This window comes from Poromitra crassiceps, assembly GCF_964638095.1.
Source record: "Poromitra crassiceps genome assembly, chromosome: 3".
Taxonomy (NCBI): Eukaryota; Metazoa; Chordata; class Actinopteri; order Beryciformes; family Melamphaidae; genus Poromitra; species Poromitra crassiceps.
In genome coordinates, this window is record NC_139625.1 from 55,222,237 (window position 1) to 55,242,243 (window position 20,007).

Here is a 20,007-nt window from a genome sequence, read left to right on the forward strand (position 1 = left end):
CAAATATCTTTCAGGTTTTACTTCATTTCAAACTTGACTTCTCATCATAATCTACTTCAGCTGCTCGGCAACGGAATCTGAATACAAAAAAATAATAAATATTACAAGAAATTTAAAAAGAAAGAAAGAAAAAAGCCACCAAGTCAGAGGTAGAAAGAGTACTGACAAATCCTAGACAAATCAAGTACAAGTATTGTTACTTTAGTGAAAATTATGTCAAGAACAAGTACAAGTAAATGTAGGAAATTACTCAAGTAAGACTAAAAAGTAGGTATAAAGTAAAGTAGGTAAATAAGTATTTAAAAGTACTCAAGTAAAAGTACATTGGCGTTACTTTTAAAATGTGTTTTCTTTTAATTATTTACCCCGATACATTTCACACATCCAGCACATTACCAGTATTCAATCATGAGAGACTAGAATGAAAGTTCACAATACACTTGTGTTTTGGCGTATGTGGTTTGGCGTATGGCTCCATGATGATGCTGTTCCAGCACAAATAGGTTTTGTGTAGTGATTCAGTCATACTTTTTCCATGAGGGCCAGCAGAGTTGATCACATCCATCCACATCCAACCGCTCTTCACCTTCTCTCACAGTTCCTACTTTCCTCTCTTCTCTGGTTCCAGTGAAGAACGGTAAAAATGGGAAGGACTACGTGTTGATCCTGCAGGACATGGAGGACAACAGTCTGCAGCTTGACTTGGCAGCAGACTCTCTGGAGGAGCTGTGTGCATGGTACCAGGTGGCCTGGGGCATCACATGGAAACAAGAGGCTAGTATCTCATGGTGGAGGGTGAACCCACCTTTATACATTTTCATGACAGATTCATAATGTATATTAAACTGTCATATCTTTTAAAAGAAAAAAAAGCATGAATTAATATTTTCCTGAATTGACGTTTGTTTCTATTGGAGGTCATACTTTACTCACCCTGTTATTTAGCCACTAATCGTTGGCTACACTTAAATAAAACTTGTGGGGGCATTTTTTGTTTTTATTTGATAGTTTACAGTAGAAACTGACAGGAAAAACACCTCTTGCGAGGCCCTAAATTCAGAACTGTCCTCAGCAGAAATCATGGAGTCTATTAGATCAATACAAACTGGCAAAAACCCTGGTCCAGATGGTTTTAGCATCGAGTTCAACAATAAATGTCTGGCTCAGGTAACTCCGATTCTACATACAGTAGGATGCTCTCTCATGCCATTGAATCCGAATAGCTCCCACCTACTCTGTATGATGCCAATATTTCTCTCCTGCTGAAACCGGATGGAGATTAAACTAATCCCTCCTCATACTGGCCAATCTCCATGCTTAACTTAGATTTAAAAATGTCCACTAAAATACTAAATAAATGCATAGAATCCATATCCATATACAGACCAGACCGGCTTTAATAGGATTTCCTTCTTCAATGTTAGGAGGGTAATGGACATTATGTACCATAATAGTGATAGGTCCACTAAGCAAGCTATTTTGTGCCTCGATGCAGAGAAAGCTTTTCACTAAGTTGAGTGGAGATATATTTTAAGGGTCCTGGAGGAATTTGGCCTTGGTCCCTCTTTCATCTCTTGGGTGCGTCTACTATATGACCAGTCCAGACAGAAGCAATTTGTATTGTATTCCATTGTGTTCCATTCCTTTGTGTCTGATGGCCATGACCATGCTCTCCTCGCTGTTTTCATCCAGCACAAGAAGAAGGATGTGGACGAAGGAGAAACCAGCAAGGATGTCAAGGAGGAGAAACAAGGAGACCAGGGAGGTGGAGTCAACAAGGGGGAGAAACAAGGACACAAGGGAAGAGGTTTCAGCAAAATCTTCAGGAAGGGGGAGAAATCAGGAGAAATCGGGAGCAAGGACTTGAAGTTGGATAAATCGGGAGACCTGGAGATCTGGGATCCCATCGACCAGGTACTGTCATGGGCATCAAATGGGTATGGCAAGATACCTTAGAATGAATGAATCACAATTTGTTGTTTTTATCATTACAAGAGGCTACTGCCCATGTCTCGGAGGAAGCATGATGGAGTCAGATTCGGCTCTCCCCAGATCGGCAGAGGGTGGAGCAGCAACCAGGATAATTAAATTCAAATTAGCACTAATGGGGTATACAAATGGGATAAAAAAATCAGGGAAAAAATATTAATAAAAAGCAAACAAAAAAACAATTTGATTATAAAGTTAAATAAAGGTATAGTTTTAGGTTATACAGACACACTGTATAACACACTGTGTGTGTGCCCGCCTGGCACACACACACAAACACACCCTCCTCACCGCTTCCAAGCAAGAAGCCTCCTGTCCTGGACTATAGCATCACTGCTTCTTTCTTCTTTTTTCCTTAGAACACATGTGCGCGCACACACACACACACACACACACACACACACACACACACACACACACACACACACACACACACACACACACACACACACACACACACACACACACACCAACAAGCAAGCTCAGACACAGGTAAAGAAAAGAAAGAGAAGACATAATATCGACATTCCAATGTTACAACCTGGTGCTAGCAGCCACATAAGGTGCTTTTGTGCTTGTAAGAGTTGTGCATGGGATGAGAAAGTCAAAGATCTTCTAGTGAGAGCACACATGCACTCAGCATGTTTTGGCTCGGAGCAGAGGACATGTAACCCCGTTGAGCAGAGAGGAAGGGAGAGCAGGGATGAAGGCCACAGCTGAGTGTACCAGAGTGAAAAGCATCTGCAAATGTTATCTGAATGGTGTGCCTGTGTGTGTGTGGGCAGTATTTGAAATACTTGTATTTGAAATACGTATTTCAACTACTTTTTTGTATTTTGTAATTTGTATTTGGCTGGGCAGAGAAAAATGAGATGTAATTTGTATCAAGATACTTTCAGATCTTGTATTTTGTGTATTTCAAATACATAAAATACATTTTTCTTTTTATTCTCAAATTGACACATGTAAACATTGACACAGGTTTAAACTAAAGATGGAGAAATTAGTTGTACTAAAAACAACTAAGTGAACTAAACTGAAACCTGATATGAATAAACAGAGAAATTACTTGTACTAAAAAACAACTAACTGGACTGAACTGAAACCTGATTTGAATAGGAGAAATTAGTTGTACTAAAAACAACTAAGTGAACTAAACTGAACTGAAACCTGATATGAAAAGATGGAGAAATAAGGTGTATTGAAAAACAACTAACTGAACTGAAACCTGATGTGAAAAGATGGAGAAATTAGTTGTCCTAAAAACAACTAAGTGAACTAAACTGAAACCTGATATGAATAGATGGAGAAATAAGTTGAAAAAAACAACTAACTGAACTAAACTGAAACCTGATATGATTCAGAATAGATAGAGAAATAAGTTGTACTGAAAAACAACTAACTGAACTAAACTGAATAAACTGAATAAAATAAATCTGAAATCTGAAATCTGAAATCTGAAACTGAAAGCTGATAGATTCAGAATAGATTGAGAAAGAAGTTGTATTGAAAAACTAACTAACTGAACTAAACTGAAACCTGATGTGAATAGCTGAAGAAATAAGTTGTACTGGAAAAAAAACAACTAACTGAACTATACTAAAACCTGATATGAATAGATTGAGAAATAAGTTGTACTGAAAAAAAACCTAACTGAACTAAACTGAAACCTGATTTGAATAGGAGAAATTAGTTGTACTGAAAAACAACTAACTGTCATAAACCTGATTTGAATAGATGGAGAAATTAGTTATACTGAAAAACTATAACTGAACACCAAAGTACCCTAATGAAAATCAAAAATGTCTTTCTGTTGCTACAAGGATGTCTGAGCTTCACTGTGCATAATGATGGCTGTGCAGATTTTGACACTAGAATGGTGTTACCACTGCTGATAGTGGAAAGTTGTATTCAGTGAGTGATTGTTCTTTAGTAATTATGTTCTAGATAGCCAGGTTGTTTTGGATTTTGTTTATGAAGCAGAAGGAGGGGAAGTCATTTTAAGGATGTAAGGATTTGAACAAGAGTCCAATTTCATGGAAGGCCTTTTTTGTTTGAGATGCAGTTTCTCATCGTTCCTCTCACCGATTCACAATTTCACAACCTTAGACAGGATGTGCATCAGGGCATTCAATTACTGAAATGTAACATTTTCTAGTTGTATAAATATGTTTGCACGTTAAATAAATACTGTGACGACAAGTTACTGATATGGTGGTGAATGTGAAGTTGTTTAAAGGGGACCTACTATGCCTTTTACCTATTTCAGTTATTTATATATTGTGTTATGATGTCAGATATCTATGGCTAAACATAGTCAAAGTTCCAAAACTTGAGGTTAACATGCAGAAATGCTGCCTTTAAGTCAAAAGCCCTCACAGAAGGTGATTAACAGCTGAGCTGAAGGAGAAATTAGTTCTACTGAAAAACAACTAAAACTAAAATGGAAGAACTGCAGTGTGTTAGGGAGTACACATACTGTGACAGAGGACTAAAGAGAGGATTTACTGTCTAAGGAAACCAGAAAATTTCACTTTTGAATAGCTGAAATCAGAGAATTAGGACATTTTCCTTAAAGAAATGTCTCTAAATGATTAATAGATCATCAAAATAGGCAATTAATTGAATATTTGGCAATTCATCTATGAATTGACTAATCGTTGCAGCTCTTTATAAGTTTTTATAAAATGTATTTTCATGTATTTTCAAAATACAAAATACGTATTTGTATCTCAAATACATTTTCAGACAGGTATTTTGTATTTGTATTGTGATACATTTTTTGAGCAAGTATTTGTAATTTGTATCAAAATACTTTATGATGTATTTTCGCCCATCTCTGTGTGTGTGTGTGTGTGTGTGTGTGTGTAATTATGTATTAATAACTAATAACTATGTGTATCTGCTTTATAGCTATTGATTATGTAAATAAAGCTAATGTCACTTTAAAAAAATCTACATCAGTGACTATGATCCTTAATGTGTATGATCCTTTATGCATAAGGTTATGGATTCTTGTTCCCCTATCACTCTGGAAGCCATTGCTGGAGGACAGCAGACTCTGGCCTCTATCTTCCCAAAGGGCTAATTTAGCATTTGCGCTCGTTTAACGCTGTGCGCAATGCAAATTGGGGGCGGACACAAGCGCATGCCTGTGATAATTGTACTGGGTATTGGCAGCCACAAGCCAAAGCAGGCGTTTCAGCGGTAAAATGTGTTGATAGATGGCATTACCCTATCGTCAGCAGCGCGCAATTACTTTGCGCTAAGAGCTTTGAAAATGACCTTTTACGCACAAATACCTCGCGCTTTCGGAGCGCACCCGTAATCTCCGCGAAGCGCAGTGCAAAGTAGAATTCCTTTTGGAGATGTCATTACGCACAGCCTAGACATCAAATTATGCTGCGAAAATTGGGTATTAGCAGATAATTCAGTGAGGCAAACAACTATAACTCACTGAGAAACTTTTATCACATCGCAAAGAGGGAAATGAATTGAGAAAACTTGTTGGACAATGGACATAGGCTATTTACCTTCATAACCACCCGGAGGGTCATTGGCACCACAGACGATCTGTCAATAAGCTCTCTCTGTCCTCGCACGAGTAAGTACACTCTATTACGCATGGAGAGAATTACAGCATATTGCATGCCTCGGCGAGGCAGCCTCGCGCAAACAGCCATTGCGAGACGGGAATCTGATTGGTTTTGATTGACGTAATGCCCAGCCTTGCCTGGCCACGCCTGTGAATAATTCTGGTAGTTAAGACCGCCCAAATCCCGTTTGCACAGGCATTTTGGGGCGCAGATGATTTTGGCATGGCTCTAATTTGCGCTTGCGACAGGTGCCATGAACCTTTCCGCATCCCGGAGTTTTGCAAAAATTGTTTTTGCTTTTACAAGAGATGTAGCCTACTGTATGATGTGTGTAGAATTTGGCAAAATATCAGAAATCAGAAAAAAAGCAAGTTGCCTTCAATCACACTTTATCCTTCTGAACCCTTCTACAAACCTCCATGTATGTAGGCGGAGCTGCACCAAATTTTAATGCATACTTGAATGTGTTAAATGTCTGAATTTTAATTTCTCCCCAGCGGTGGTACAAGCACCACTGTCTGATCAAGGATGACAAGCTGTACTACGCAGAGAAATCCGAGGAGGAGGATGAAGATCCCAGGAAGGTAGAACAGCAAAAGGAATGTTTGTTGACTCTTTATGAACATGGGATCACTTTACTTGTGGTGAATGATGTTTGATAAAATAAACACAATGTGCAAAAAAAGTGCTTAATAACATGGTATTAAATTGGATGTAATTTTCCAGATGTAATAATCTGCACTATACAGTATAGTGTTACCATACATTTTTGTGCCATTCATTTTCTCTCCCGCTTTCACAAACCTCATCCATCCTTCAGGGGCGCTGGAAGCAGGGGGACATGGGGACATTTTGTCCCCCTTAAAATTTGGTCCCCCTAAAAAAATAATAAAATAATAAAATAATGATAAAGTCTAACCTAAATAGAAGAGCGGAATACATTATTTTTGCCCATCTTGTTTAGTCTTACAACACAACACAAGTTTACACAACACAATATACACTAGAAGAGAGTGACCTCTCATGATGTGTTTGTGCCACAGGAGATGAAAGGCAACCCACTGGGCATTGTGGACATCTCCAAGTGCAAAATCAAAATATGTGAGTATATCTGTGTTTTATACTATTGTATGTTTGACATCCAGCATCCATTCAAATATCTTTCAGGTTTTACTTTATTTCAAACTCGACTTCTCATCATAATCTACTTCAGCTGCTCGGCAACGTAATCTGAATACAAAAAAATAATAAATATTACAAAAAAAAGAAAGAAAGAAAAAAGCCACCAAGTCAGAGGTAGAAAGGGTACTGACAAATCCTAGAAAAATCAAGTACAAGTATTGTTACTTTAGTGAAAGTTATGTCAAGAATAAGTACAAGTAAATGTACTAGTCCAGGAAATTACTCAAGTAAGAGTAAAAAGTAGCCTATTTAAAAGTACTCAAGTAAAAGTACATTTGCGTTACTTTTGAAATGTGCTGTCTTTTTAATTATTTCGCCCGATACATTTCACACATGCAGCACATTACCAGTATTCAATCATGAGAGACTAGAATGAAAGTTCACAATACACTTGTGTTTTGGCGTATGTGGTTTGGCATATGGCTCCATGATGATGCTGCTTCAGCACAAATAGGTTTTGTGTAGTGATTCAGTCATACTTTTAGGGCCAGCAGAGTTGAGTCACGCACCGCTCTTCACCTTCTCTCACAGTTCCTACTTTCCTCTCTTCTCTGGTTCCAGTGAAGAACGGTAAAAATGGGAAGGACTACGTGTTGAACCTGCAGGACATGGAGGACGACAGTCTGCAGCTTGACTTGGCAGCAGACTCTCAGAAGGAGCTGTGGGCATGGTACCATGTGGCCTTGGGCATCGCATGGAAACAAGAGGCTAGTATCTCATGGTGGAGGGTGAACCCACCTTTATACATTTTCATGACAGATTCATAATGTATATTAAACTGTCACATCTTTTAAAAGAAAAAAATGCATGAATTCATATTTTCCTGAATTGATGTTTGTTTCTATTGGAGGTCATACTTTACTCACCCTGTTATTTAGCCACTACATCGTTGGCTACACTTAAATAAAACTTGTGTGGCATTTTTTGTTTTTATTTGATAGTTTACAGTAGAAACTGACAGGAAAAACACCTCTTGCGAGGCCCTGAAATCAGAACTGTCCTCAGCAGAAATCATGGAGCCTATTAGATCAATACAAAATGGAAAAAACCCTGGTCCAGATGGTTTTAGCATCGAGTTCTACAAGAAATGTGTGGCTCAGGTAACTCTACCTGGTATGATGCCAATATTTCTCTCATGCTGAAACCGGATAGAGATTAAACTAATCCCTCCTCATACCGGCCATGCTTAACTTAGATTTTAAGATTTCCACTAAAATACTGGCAAATAGATTAAATAAATGCATAGAATTTATCTCCATCCTCACAAATCAGAATAGATCACCTCCCCTCCCCCTCCAAAAGGGGAACACGGCAGGGATGTCCTCTCTTGCCACTTCTCTTTGCGTTAGCCATCGAACCCCTGGCAATCAGCATAAGAGAGCACGGCCTCATTAGACCGATAACACTGGGTGGAGTTGATCATAAGATTTCCCTATATCCCGATGACATTGCCCTCTTTGTATCTGACCCAGAGCAATCAATCCCATACCTACTTCGGCTTATTAACTTCTTTGGAGAAGTCTCAGGTTATACCATTAACTGGCAAAAAAGTGAGCTCATATCAATAACTGCTGATTTGGACCCAACATTCCTGGCCAGTACACAGTTCAAAATAACCTTATGATTATATAAAATATCTGGGCATTAAAATATGGAAAAAACCAGTGGACCCCTATAAAATCAACTTCATGGAAAAGCTCGACAAACTGAAGAAGAACATAGAGAAATGGAGAACATTACCTCTTTCTTTAATTGGCCGTGTGAATGCTGTCAAAATGGTTTCCTTGCTAAATGTTTAAGTTAATTGATTCTATCATCATGCCCTTCATCTGGGGATATAAGGCACATAGAATTTCAAAAAGCCATCTCCAGAAACCTAGGGAGGAAGTTACTACTGGGCAGCTAATGTCAGAGTCATGGTATACTGGCAGTATGGATAATAGAGAGCCAAAGTGGATCTTGACTTCCTGCTTCAGCATTGTACCAGAGATTTTCATCCGCCATTTATTTTCCCATAGACATTTCGTAAAATGCTTGTAAAAATAGCGTTACTTGTTTAAACCAAACAGTACAGATATATTTAGAAGCAGGAAAGATCGCATAACATTTCACTCTGAGCAAAACGTAAAATGTGGGTTTAAAGAAAATATTTTTTTTATGTTTGTTTTTTAGTTTTGGTCTGAGTGAAATGTTCTAGGGTCTCTCCCAATTCTAAATATAGTTGAACCATTTGGTTTTGTTGACATATGACAGATATGTATATTGTATGACTACATGTGTCACTGTGTACCTTAAACTGTGTTTATGGGAGTAGTTGCAACTACTCACTTTATCCAGGAGGAAGCGCTGTTGCGCTGGGTATTGTCAATGTACAGTCGCATGATTGTGATGTCACTACCCTGAATATTGGGAGGCGAGCCACGCCCCCTCTCTCTCTTGGCTGACTGACTCCGAAGAGAGCAGCAGCAATTTGTTCCACCAAAATAAACCACGCCGAGCTGGCTAAAGAAAGACAACCGTCTATCTGTGCGATCTTTATGAACTTTGAGAATATTCACCTTCCCGCTGCGCAAGTAGACAAAAGGTATAAGTCTACTATGTTAACAGGTTTGACCAAGTAAAACAATTTGTATAAGCATTTTACGAAATGTCTGTATGAAAATAAATTGCGGAAGAAAATCTCTGGTACAGTGCTGAAGCAGGAAGTGATGTTCACTTTGCCTCTCTATGGGGACGGGTCTGACATGCCCCCATGGGTGGCCATTGAAAAAACCTAATTTCTAAGACTTCTCTCCCTGCTCTCCTCTTTTCATCTACTAGGCCTCCGTCTGCTTGTAGAAAGGATCATTTAATCCTGTCCTGCTCAGATAATCTGGAGCCATATTAGAAAGTCCTGTGAGCTTCCAAACACTTCGATACATGCCCCGATTTGGCTCGACCATGCCTTCTTGCCACTTTTTGCAGACAATGCCTATAGGCCATAAATAAAACGTAAAAAATTACAGGAAAGAGTGCAACTAAATCAGGATTTAGGACGGCAGACTGTCAGAGTCGCTGAGAGATCTGAGTCGTGCATGTGCAGTTTGTGCACGGTCACTGCCCGAGTTGTAGATGTGAGTCGCGGTTCCTAGCACAGACCTCCATTTACCGGTAGCTATTAGCCATTAGATCACTACCACAAATGAATGTGCATCTTCAATTGGAAAGACAAATGTAATCGTTTCACACTTGAATAGCATTAGCCTACAGTTGATGCGGACTCATTAGCCAGCTACAGCTTTTATGTTGCCATAGCCATTTTATATTAATAATGATTAATAATAGCGAGTTCGCTAGCTAACTCATGTAGCAAACAAACCCATTAGCAAACAACCCAAAGTGGTGATATAAAGTAATGATAATGTGGATAAACTGGTCATAGATATAATTCCCTGGCTGGATACTACTTCATTTCCAATCATATGTTGACCAAAGCTAGTGGTGATGAATATAAGTCCATAACTGGATACTACTACTTCGTTTCACCAAAGCTAGCTACCAGCTAACATGTAAAACGAGACTGAGTTTGGGTTGACAGTCAGCAAGTGCACATGTGTGACTCAGATCTCCCAGTGGACTCACTGAGTCACTCAGAAGTGACAAGTGTTACCATGCAAATAGGAAGTGTGTGTGTGCCCCCTCTCCCCCATTCAATCACAGAAGCAACAGCAGAAGGATCAGGAGAAGGATGAAGTTGCTAAGGGAAAGCAACAGCAGAACGATCAGGATGACAAGGAGGATGACAAGGTTGCTGAGGAGATGTCAAAGCTGGTGGTCTATTGTCAGTCCAAAACCTGGAAGCCTCAGGACTGCCATGGTACAGCGTGCACGCATGCGCGCACACATACACACACACACACACACACACACACACACACACACACACACACACACACACACACACACACACACACACACACACACACAGACACACAAGAAGTGTGCGTGCAAGCATACACATACTGATGGCATTCTAGTTACCCAAAGGCACAAAATGTAATATTTTGGTGGAATACTTTTTCCTTTTTTTCCCATTTTTTGCTTCTGTCTATTATAGAGCTCAACAATCACGTGACCCATTCATTTTCTCCATAGACATTTCAAACTAGAATGACCGCACCGCGGACTTATGCCTCCGCCATTAGTTCATTCTTGAGTCCAAATCGCCATTTCAGGGCAAATTGGAAGAAATTCCGTCAAGGCATTCCTGAGATATGGCGTTAACAAGCTTGAAAATGGCGTTGGAGAGGTCACAGTGACCTTGACCTTTGACCACCAAAATGTAATCTGTTCATCCTTGCGCCCAAGTCGACGTTTGAGCCAAATTGGAAGAAATTCCATGAAGCCGTTCTTGAGATAACGCTTTAACGAACTTGGGAATGGCATTTGTGAGGTCACAGTGACCTTGACCTTTGACCACCAAAATGTAATCCGTTCATCCTTGCGCCCAAGTCGACGTTTGAGCCAAATTGGAAGAAATTCCATGAAGCCGTTCTTGAGATAACGCTTTAACGAACTTGGGAATGGCATTTGTGAGGTCACAGTGACCTTGACCTTAGACCACGAAAATCGAATCAGTTCATCCTTAAGTCGATGTTTGAGGCCAATTTGATAAAACTCCGTCAAGGCATTCCTGAGATATCGCGTTAACAAGCTTGAAAATGGCGTTCGAGAGGTCACAGTGACCTTGACCTTTGACCACCAAAATCTAGTCAGTTCATGCTTGAGTCCAAGTCGATGTTTGAGGCAAATTTGATGAAATTCTGTCAAGGCATTCCTGAGATATCGCGTTAACAAGCTTGTAAATGGCGTTCGAGAGGTCACAGTGACCTTGACCTTTGACCTTTGACCACCAAAATCTAATCAGTTCATGCTTGAGTCCAAGTCGATGTTTATGGCAAATCTGATGAAATTCCGTCAAGGCATTCCTGAGATATCGTGTTAACAAGCTTGAAAATGGCGGACGGACGGACAACCCGGATCCATAATGCCTCCGGCCTTGCTATCGCTAACCCAACCCTAACCCGAGGCATAAAAATCCTTATATAATTTAAGACTTGAAGCAAGCTAACCCATGACCATCACCTCACCTCGTGAGTGACCATAAAACATTTAATTTGTAGCAAAACCAAAAAAATTATGTCATGCATGTCTTCAGTGGCCTACTGGTGGGCTACCGATCGTCAAAAGGGCCTTTCTGTGTGGAGTTTGCATGTTCTCCCCGTGCTCCCGTGGGGTTCCTCCATACAATATCAGTATAGACCAGCACTAAAAGCATGCAGAAGATCATCTGACCAGTGACGACCAGTGAACAGTGGCAGCCGGCCACTAGAGGGCGCCAGGGCGCCGCCCCACCTACTGTATCCACATGGGAAATAAAACGTTATATATATTTAAAAAAATTATGAGCGAGGTGAATATTAGATAGTGAGTATATAATCTGCAATAAATATGTAGATTCATAATTATGTACATGTGTACTGTTTTTGGGTCAATATTTTCTTGCACCGAATTGCCACAGACGCCGTCCGGGGACTTCCGGTTTACTTCCGGTTTACACCAGTGCAGATCATTAGAGTATCAGGATCTGTGAAGTTGCACATGCACTGTTCACTCTCAAAAACAAAGGGATTTGGGAGGGCTCTGGGCGCGTGTATCTAGCGACCAGGTGGAGGTGGGGTCAGGTAAAGTGAGTGTCGTGACGTAGGCTAGGCTATGTAGATGGGTAGCGACGCAGTATATATAAACACTAGTAGCAGTCCCACACAGACGGCTTTGTTGTCTTCCTGCAGCACGCGCGCGAAGCAAAGAAGTTGGTTTTCAACTGCCATAAAACACAAAAGACGTTTTGCAAGAATGGAGAAAGAAAATTCTGTGAAGTCACTCAAAACGACGATGTTTGAGAGACGGACTTTACAGGAGAAGCATCGAGTGAAAGAGCTTGGACCAGATCACCCTGAGCTCGCCATTAAACAACAGGCTACAGACAGAGGAAGAAAATACACTCGGTGTTTTTCAGACGTTTCTAGTAGCTAGTAACGTCCGTTACTACTTGCTTGATTTAGGGCTGGAGTGGACGATAATTCAATAGCCTATTATTGTTGTCTTTCAGTGGAATCATCGTGATGATATGAAGTTATTTTAATGGTGACATTTTTGCTGTCTAAATTGATGATGACAAGCAAATGTTACTTAAAAACTGATCAAATGAGGTATGGCAGGAATATTATTTGAAAATATAAGGTTTGTTTGACATCACCATTCAGTTCAATGAGATGAACACTGATTTTGCATACGTGAAACATATGATATTGATATTGAGAAGAATCCTTATGATTATCATATTGATTTCAACCCCATTGTCCAGGCCTATATTTGGTATAGCCCTCCTGCCCTCCCTGGACAAAAATGCACCAGCCGCTACTGCCAGTGAAGATGGTCCCCTCGCAAATTCTGCTATTAGGCTACTATCACGGAGACGAGGATTAGCCGAGACATAGGCTATATGAACACCTGTCCTGTCAGGAATAAAATATTAATAAATAATTTAATAATAATGGACATTTCGAGGAAGACATGCAATCAGTCTGATTGTCTGATTGAACCAGACAATCTTATCACAAAGAAGGCTGGCTCTGATTACCACGACTTGTTTTCATTTATTGAATGGAGACCAGAGGTAAGTTGATTGAGTTCAAACTGCTGATGTGATGAGCCAAAAATCCCCCAAAGTTTATCCATGCAAGTCACAAGTCGCCAAAACAGGATCTGAATGAAAATGTTTTTAAACGATAAAAATGCTCGTTCTTCAGGACATTACGCACAGCGCAGCTGACTACGGCAGCTGGTTTATCCAAAAATGCGCACTGTTTCCTGCAGTTGTGGCGGATCGAGGTCGGATCACGTTCTCACCACAAACGAACCGCAGCAGAGTTCGTTTAAAGCGGACCAAGACCACCCTTTCTTGGCGATCTCGGTCCGCTTGTTTTGTCCCGCATCCGAGTGCGATTGCTGTGTTCACACTCCCCCAAACAAACCGCACCAAGGGGGAAAATGCTCTCTCAACTGCTCCAAACGAGATAGGTGTGAATACACCTTAAGAAAGCTGCCCACTGCCCTTGGCTGTCCCCCGTAGGAAGGACAAGCCTGGATGGGATAAATGCAGATAGAGAGCTGTAGATCATTCTAGTGAATGACTGTTCGCGTTCACGGGTGAACGTTAGGGACACCGTACTAGGGAAGTGCGCGGGGCTGCATGGCAGTATGTAGGTGTGAGTGTTACATGTAGCTCCTGCTCAGATACACAGGCTAGCATTAGCTGATGACTAGTCCGTATGTATGTTTTCATGTTCACCACCGGCACTGAAATAAACTACCCCTGGAGTTAAAGCAATGGTGTGATTTGTGCTCTCAACATGGTGTCAGAAGACGGCACGAATCTCTCGCCTGTGAGTTCATTCGGTGCGCTATTTTTTATTGCTGTTTTTTTGCCGAGAGCACGTTAGCAAGGCGACGATGGACGGGTTTCGCAGACCCGAACCCCTTGTAGATAGATAGATAGATAGATAGATAGATAGATAGATAGATAGATAGATAGATAGATAGATAGATAGATAGATTTTTATTTCTGTGTCATGCACCATATTCAAGGTGCCCAGCCCGTCTGGGCTTACAAGACACAAATCATTCAAGTTCAACAATACAAACAAATCAACGAACAAGCTACAAAACGCTCAAACATAAACAAGACAGAGTTATATATTCAGATGAACAGCTTCTCCATTCTGAGTTTCCAAGCCCTCCCAATAAACCTGGCCAAACTGAGGACTTCATCTCTGAACAACCATTCCAACTTCGCATCATCTCCTGACCAAAATAGTTCTGGTTTCTTATTTTGCATTAACTGAAATAGAGACAATCTTGGTTCCTCATATAGCGTACATGAAAACACAAAATGAATTCGACGGGAATATCGCCGAAAATTGGCGAGTTTTTGAACAAGAATACGATATCTTCATCGCAGCGGCGCACTATGACAAGCCTCCCAAGACAAAGGCATACATCCTCCTCAATCTTGCAGGACCGGAGGCCATAGAACGGGAGCGTTCGTTTGTCTATGCAGCAGAGGTGAGGGCGCCAGGCGATGGTGGAGCGGTCATCGTTGAAGCTGAATCCAGGGAGGACCCCGAGTGCCTGAAACGGAAATTTGGAGAAGTGTGTAACCCTCTACACAACAAAACCTTGGAGAGACACAAGTTTCACTCAAGGAATCAGAGACAAGGTGAGACTATTGAGTCGTACATCAGTGATTTGAGGATCAAGGCTAAGAGCTGTCATTTTGGAGTGTTAACTGATGAACTCGTCTGTGACAGAATAGTATGTGGCATCAACAATGACAGCATAAGGAAGGCGCTACTACGTGACAGTGACTTAACCCTGGCCAAAGCCGTTTCAATCTGCCGCATACATGAGATGACTGAGGAGAACAGCAAAGCTCTAGCCAAGCCTCAAACAGCCACCAACGTTGATGTGCTTCAGCCAAGCTTCAGTGGGGGGCGCTCAAGGTACAGGACCCAAATGAACAGAAATGACACAAAGTCCATTGCCAACTGCAGCAACTGTGGGAACAATCACGGTGCACAGAGAGACAGATGTCCTGCCTTTGGGCAACAATGCCGTAACTGTAAAAAATGGAATCACTTCAGTAAAGGTCCTTACACATCAAGAGCGATGCGAATATACGGCACGAAATTACGATGCCAGTTTTGACCCACCTGTCAATCACAGCCACAGATGTGTACACGTCGGAAGCGAATTTCTGAAAAATCGACCGTGGTTCGAAAAAATAAACACCGCAATAACGCTCAGCGAAACTTCACCGTCGGTATGCACGGTTGCATTGACTGATATAGGTTCGGAAAATATTATTGACGTGCAAATTAATCACACGAAAAAAACGTGCTCGGTGTGTAAGGACCTTAAGTGTTGCAGGTCCATGCCCAGTGGCCAAGGCACTGAATATAGGAGGGATGCACCCAGTGGCCAAGGCAGTGAATACAGGGACTTCAGGAGGTCGGTGCACCAGTTGGAGCCAGAACAGCCCGGCTGCAGTGATGACACTTTCTACGTGGATGGTGTCGGGCCTGACAGGTGTGTTGACAGTGTAAATCCTGAAAAAAGTGGAATGCGCGCACATCCTAGTAGACTGGTGCTGGACCAAATGAGATAACTTAAGAAAAATGATAGAGGTCCGCACACTGTATAATGCTCCCGAAGTGGATTTATTAAAAGCACAACGTTTCGGGACGTCACGTCCTTCATCAAGGTGCAATGATTTGCACCTTGATGAAGGACGTGACGTCCGAAACGTTGTGCTTTTAATAAATCCACTTCGGGAGCATTATACAGTGTGCGGACCTCTATCATTTTTCGACAGTGTAAATCCTCACACTGAGGGGCAAGATGAAAGATTTGTCACGCTGCACGTACATGAAAATCCCATTGAAATGAAGGTTGATACGGGGGCTAAATGTAATGTGATGTCACAGAACACTTTCAAACAGCTGGCTAGTGGCGAGCAGCCAGTGACGTGCCATAATGATATCAACCTGGTAGCATATGGAGGCAGCAAAATCGGGACTATAGGCATAGTCACGCTGCCTTGTTGTCTAAATGGACAGTGTCACATGCTTCCTTTTTTCTTAGTAGACCGGGATGTACTGCCGCTACTGGGATTTCGTGCATGCGTACGTATGGGAATAGTCACAATGAGCCTGCACGTTCACCAGGTCAGCACCGAGAACAGTGCTGACTTGACCAAACAAATCCTCACACAGTACGAAGACGTGTTTAATGATGAACTCGGTGAGCTCCCAACCACATACTCCATGACACTCGATCCGGACATACAACCTGTGGTTCGTCCGGCACACCGTATCCCCGTGGCGATGCAGGAATGGGTCAAAGCCGAGCTCGACAGCATGCAAGCCAAAGCTGTCAGAACGCCAGTCTCTGAGCCCACGGACTGGGTTTCATCCATGGTGGCAACACACAAAAAGGACAAACGAGAAATCAGGCTGTGCATTAATCCGAAAGACCTCAACACTGCCCTGAAACGACCCCACTATCCTATGCGCAGGCGTGGAGGAAGTTGCAACCCAGATGCCAGACGCAACAGTGTTTTCTGTGTTGGATGCAAAAAGTTCATTCTGGCAGATACGGCTTGATCACAAATCATCAATATTGACCACGTTCAGCACGCCGTTTGGGCGATACAGGTTTCTCCGCATGCCTTTCGGCATAAGCTCAGCGAGCGAGGTGTTCCAGCGCACAATGGAACAATTGTTTGCAGGGTATCCGTGCGCAATCATTGTGGACGACATCCTCATCGGGGGCCGTGATGTTGCAGAACACGATGCTAACCTGAAGATGGTGCTCGACCGCGCACGAGAGATAAACCTCAAATTAAACCCTGCCAAATGCAAGTTTCGCCTGGACCAGGTCTGCTACGTGGGTCACATCTTCACAAAGGAGGGCCTCAAGGCCGACCCCGCCAAAACGATGGCGATCACCGACATTCGTGTTCCTCAGGATGTTACAGCGCTGCAGCGTTTCCTCGGCATGGTGACCTATCTTGGGAAGTTCATCCCAAACCTGAGTGAGATGGCAACACCTCTGAGACAGCTGACACACAAAGACACTGCATGGTGTTGGTTTCCACAGCACCAGCAGGCGTTCGACCATCTCAAGTCATGTCTCTCCAGCCCGCCAGTTTTGTCATATTATGACGTGAAGAAGCCAGTCACACTGACCTGTGACGCATCGTGTTATGGACTTGGTGCTGCGTGTTTGCAGGGGGAGGGACCGGTCGCTTATGCGTCCCGCACGCTCACAGACACCGAGACCCGCTACGCCCAAATAGAAAAGGAGCTCTTGGCGGTTGTGTTTGCATGCACCAAGTTCAAGGACTATGTATATGGGAAGCCCACGGTTGTAGAGACTGACCACCAGCCCCTCGTCACGATCATGAAAAAGCCGATTCACACAGCTCCTGCCCGACTACAGAGGATGCTACTACAGTTGCAGAGTTACGACCAGAGTTGGGGTCCGTTACTCAAAAAAGTAATATATTACACATTACACATTACTTTCAAAAAAAGTAATGCCTTACTTTACTTGATTACTCCCTGGAGAAAGTAATTCGTTACACTACTCGTTACATTACTTTTGTGTTACTCCGTAACATCGCCTGAGATGCATTGTCACGTAATTTGCCAGTTAACAATACAACATTAATCCTTACATATATGCCCATATATTAGCACAAATCTCTATGGTAATAAGGTAGGTTTCAAAACGTTTCCTGTCTGATGGTGGCTGTCCATTCCCTGCCATCTGTATTTTGCTCAATATGTTTCTGAAAAATGGCGATTTCATTCTACTGTTGAAACTGGCAACATTTCCTCTACCATGTAGAAGGAGGCAACACGCCTGTCCATCTCTGATTTTGATGTTACCTGGTGAAAAGAAAGCTTTTGCTGCTTGCTTGGGGTCGAGGCAGGCGACTCAGCTTGGGTCTGCAACCAGCTTTGTGTTAGCATGTTTCCACTGCAGATGCTTTGAGAGGTTTATGTCGTAGGCTACCGTAGCTAGCTGCTTCTGTCCAGGGCGTTTGCAGTGTCACATTCTTGTCCTCCCGCGCAACAAAAACTTGTTGTAGAAGACGGCGCTTTTTGGCAGATTGCTGGCAGACTATTACGGAACATACGCACTGCGCCCACTTCACTAGAACACGTTGTATTTACAAGGGGTATTTACAGACCCCATCGCTGTATGTGGGTTTCTCTTATGGTTTACGTTTACATTTAATTTAATTTTGTCCAATATTCAGATATTCCAGAATTGCATGTTGTGTTAAAATACATATTATTTATATCTAACACTCTTTAGCCTGATTTAATTGTAAAACAGAGTGTAAAAAGTTATGCAAAGCCTTCTGGGAAATTTAACTTGTGGAAGAGGAAAGTGGGCGGAGTTCCCAGCATGCCCTGGGGGTACTGTGTTTTTGTGTCGTTTGTTTGTCAATGTGTTTTGGAGGTTAAAATGATTTCTTGTTCTATATGCATGATGTTAGTTATCTGATAAGCTATCTGTCGACTAATAGTGCTGTTCTGCATGCTAATACAAAGTTGAAATATTGGCACCATGATTGATTCTGCTGTGCAGTTAAATGACCCGTCTGATGGGACACAGGATCTGCTATTAAAACGGAGATCTTTTCTCTCTATACTTATGTTGCTAGTACGCATGTAACGAGGTAAGCATTTGATTAGTAACTGTAATGTGATTACTGCACTTAGGTACAGTAGTGCCTTACACTACAGTAGCGCGTAACGCGTTACCCCCAACTCTGGTTATGACATCACTCTGGTGTACAAGAAAGGTAAACACATGTACCTGGCCGATACCCTGTCATGGGCCCCGAACACATCCACCTCGCAAGACCCATCTGAGAAGGACATGTTTGAGGTTATGTCTGTCAGCTACATCTCAACCTCCCGGCTAGACGAGCTCCGGTCACGCACAGCAGAGGATGAGGTGGTACAAGTCCTCATCTCAGTCATCCAACGTGGATGGCCCACCAAAGCACATGGTGTCTGCCCTGCTATTCGTCCATTTTTCTCCCACAGGGACGAGTTAGCAGTTGAGGATGGAGTAGTCGTCAAGGGCCACAAAGCTGTCATTCCGCACTCTCTGCATCGAGAATACATCAGTATCATGCACAGGGGCCACCCAGGTTCCGACTCAACCAGGCGCAGGGCCAAGAGTACGTTTTTTTGGCCCACGATGAACAATGACATCATGGAGGAACTGCTCTCATGTGCAGTCTGCAATAGCACCAGATCGCACCAGCAAAAGGAACCTCTTCAGCCACACCCAGTTCCAGCCTTGCCGTGGTCTACCGTGGCCACAGACCTGTTTGAGTGGCATGGTCAACAGTACCAGGTGCTGGTGGACTCGTACTCAGGGTGGTATGAAAGTGATCTCCTCCGCAACATCAGCGGCTGTGATCACCAAGCTGAAAAGACATTTCTCTGTTCACGGTGCGCCGCACACCCTCATCTCTGATAATGGCCGACAGTATACAAGCCAGCGCTTCAGGGACTTTGCCGACCAGTGGGACTTCATCCATGTCACCAGC

General features: G+C 42.3%; 1 protein-coding gene across 1 annotated transcript in view; it reads left to right on the top strand.

Moving 5' to 3' along the window:
• Positions 1–20,007, top strand: part of LOC310773165 (1-phosphatidylinositol 4,5-bisphosphate phosphodiesterase gamma-2-like) — a gene marked incomplete at its 5' end in the record, with an annotated part of 98,751 nt that overhangs the window by 60,412 nt on the left and 18,332 nt on the right. The window contains 3 exons of the mRNA XM_083633075.1: positions 6,629–6,686; positions 7,329–7,474; positions 10,467–10,623. Of these exons, the coding sequence (XP_083489201.1) occupies positions 6,629–6,686; positions 7,329–7,474; positions 10,467–10,623 (361 nt within the window). The remainder of the gene's footprint in view (positions 1–6,628; positions 6,687–7,328; positions 7,475–10,466; positions 10,624–20,007) is intronic.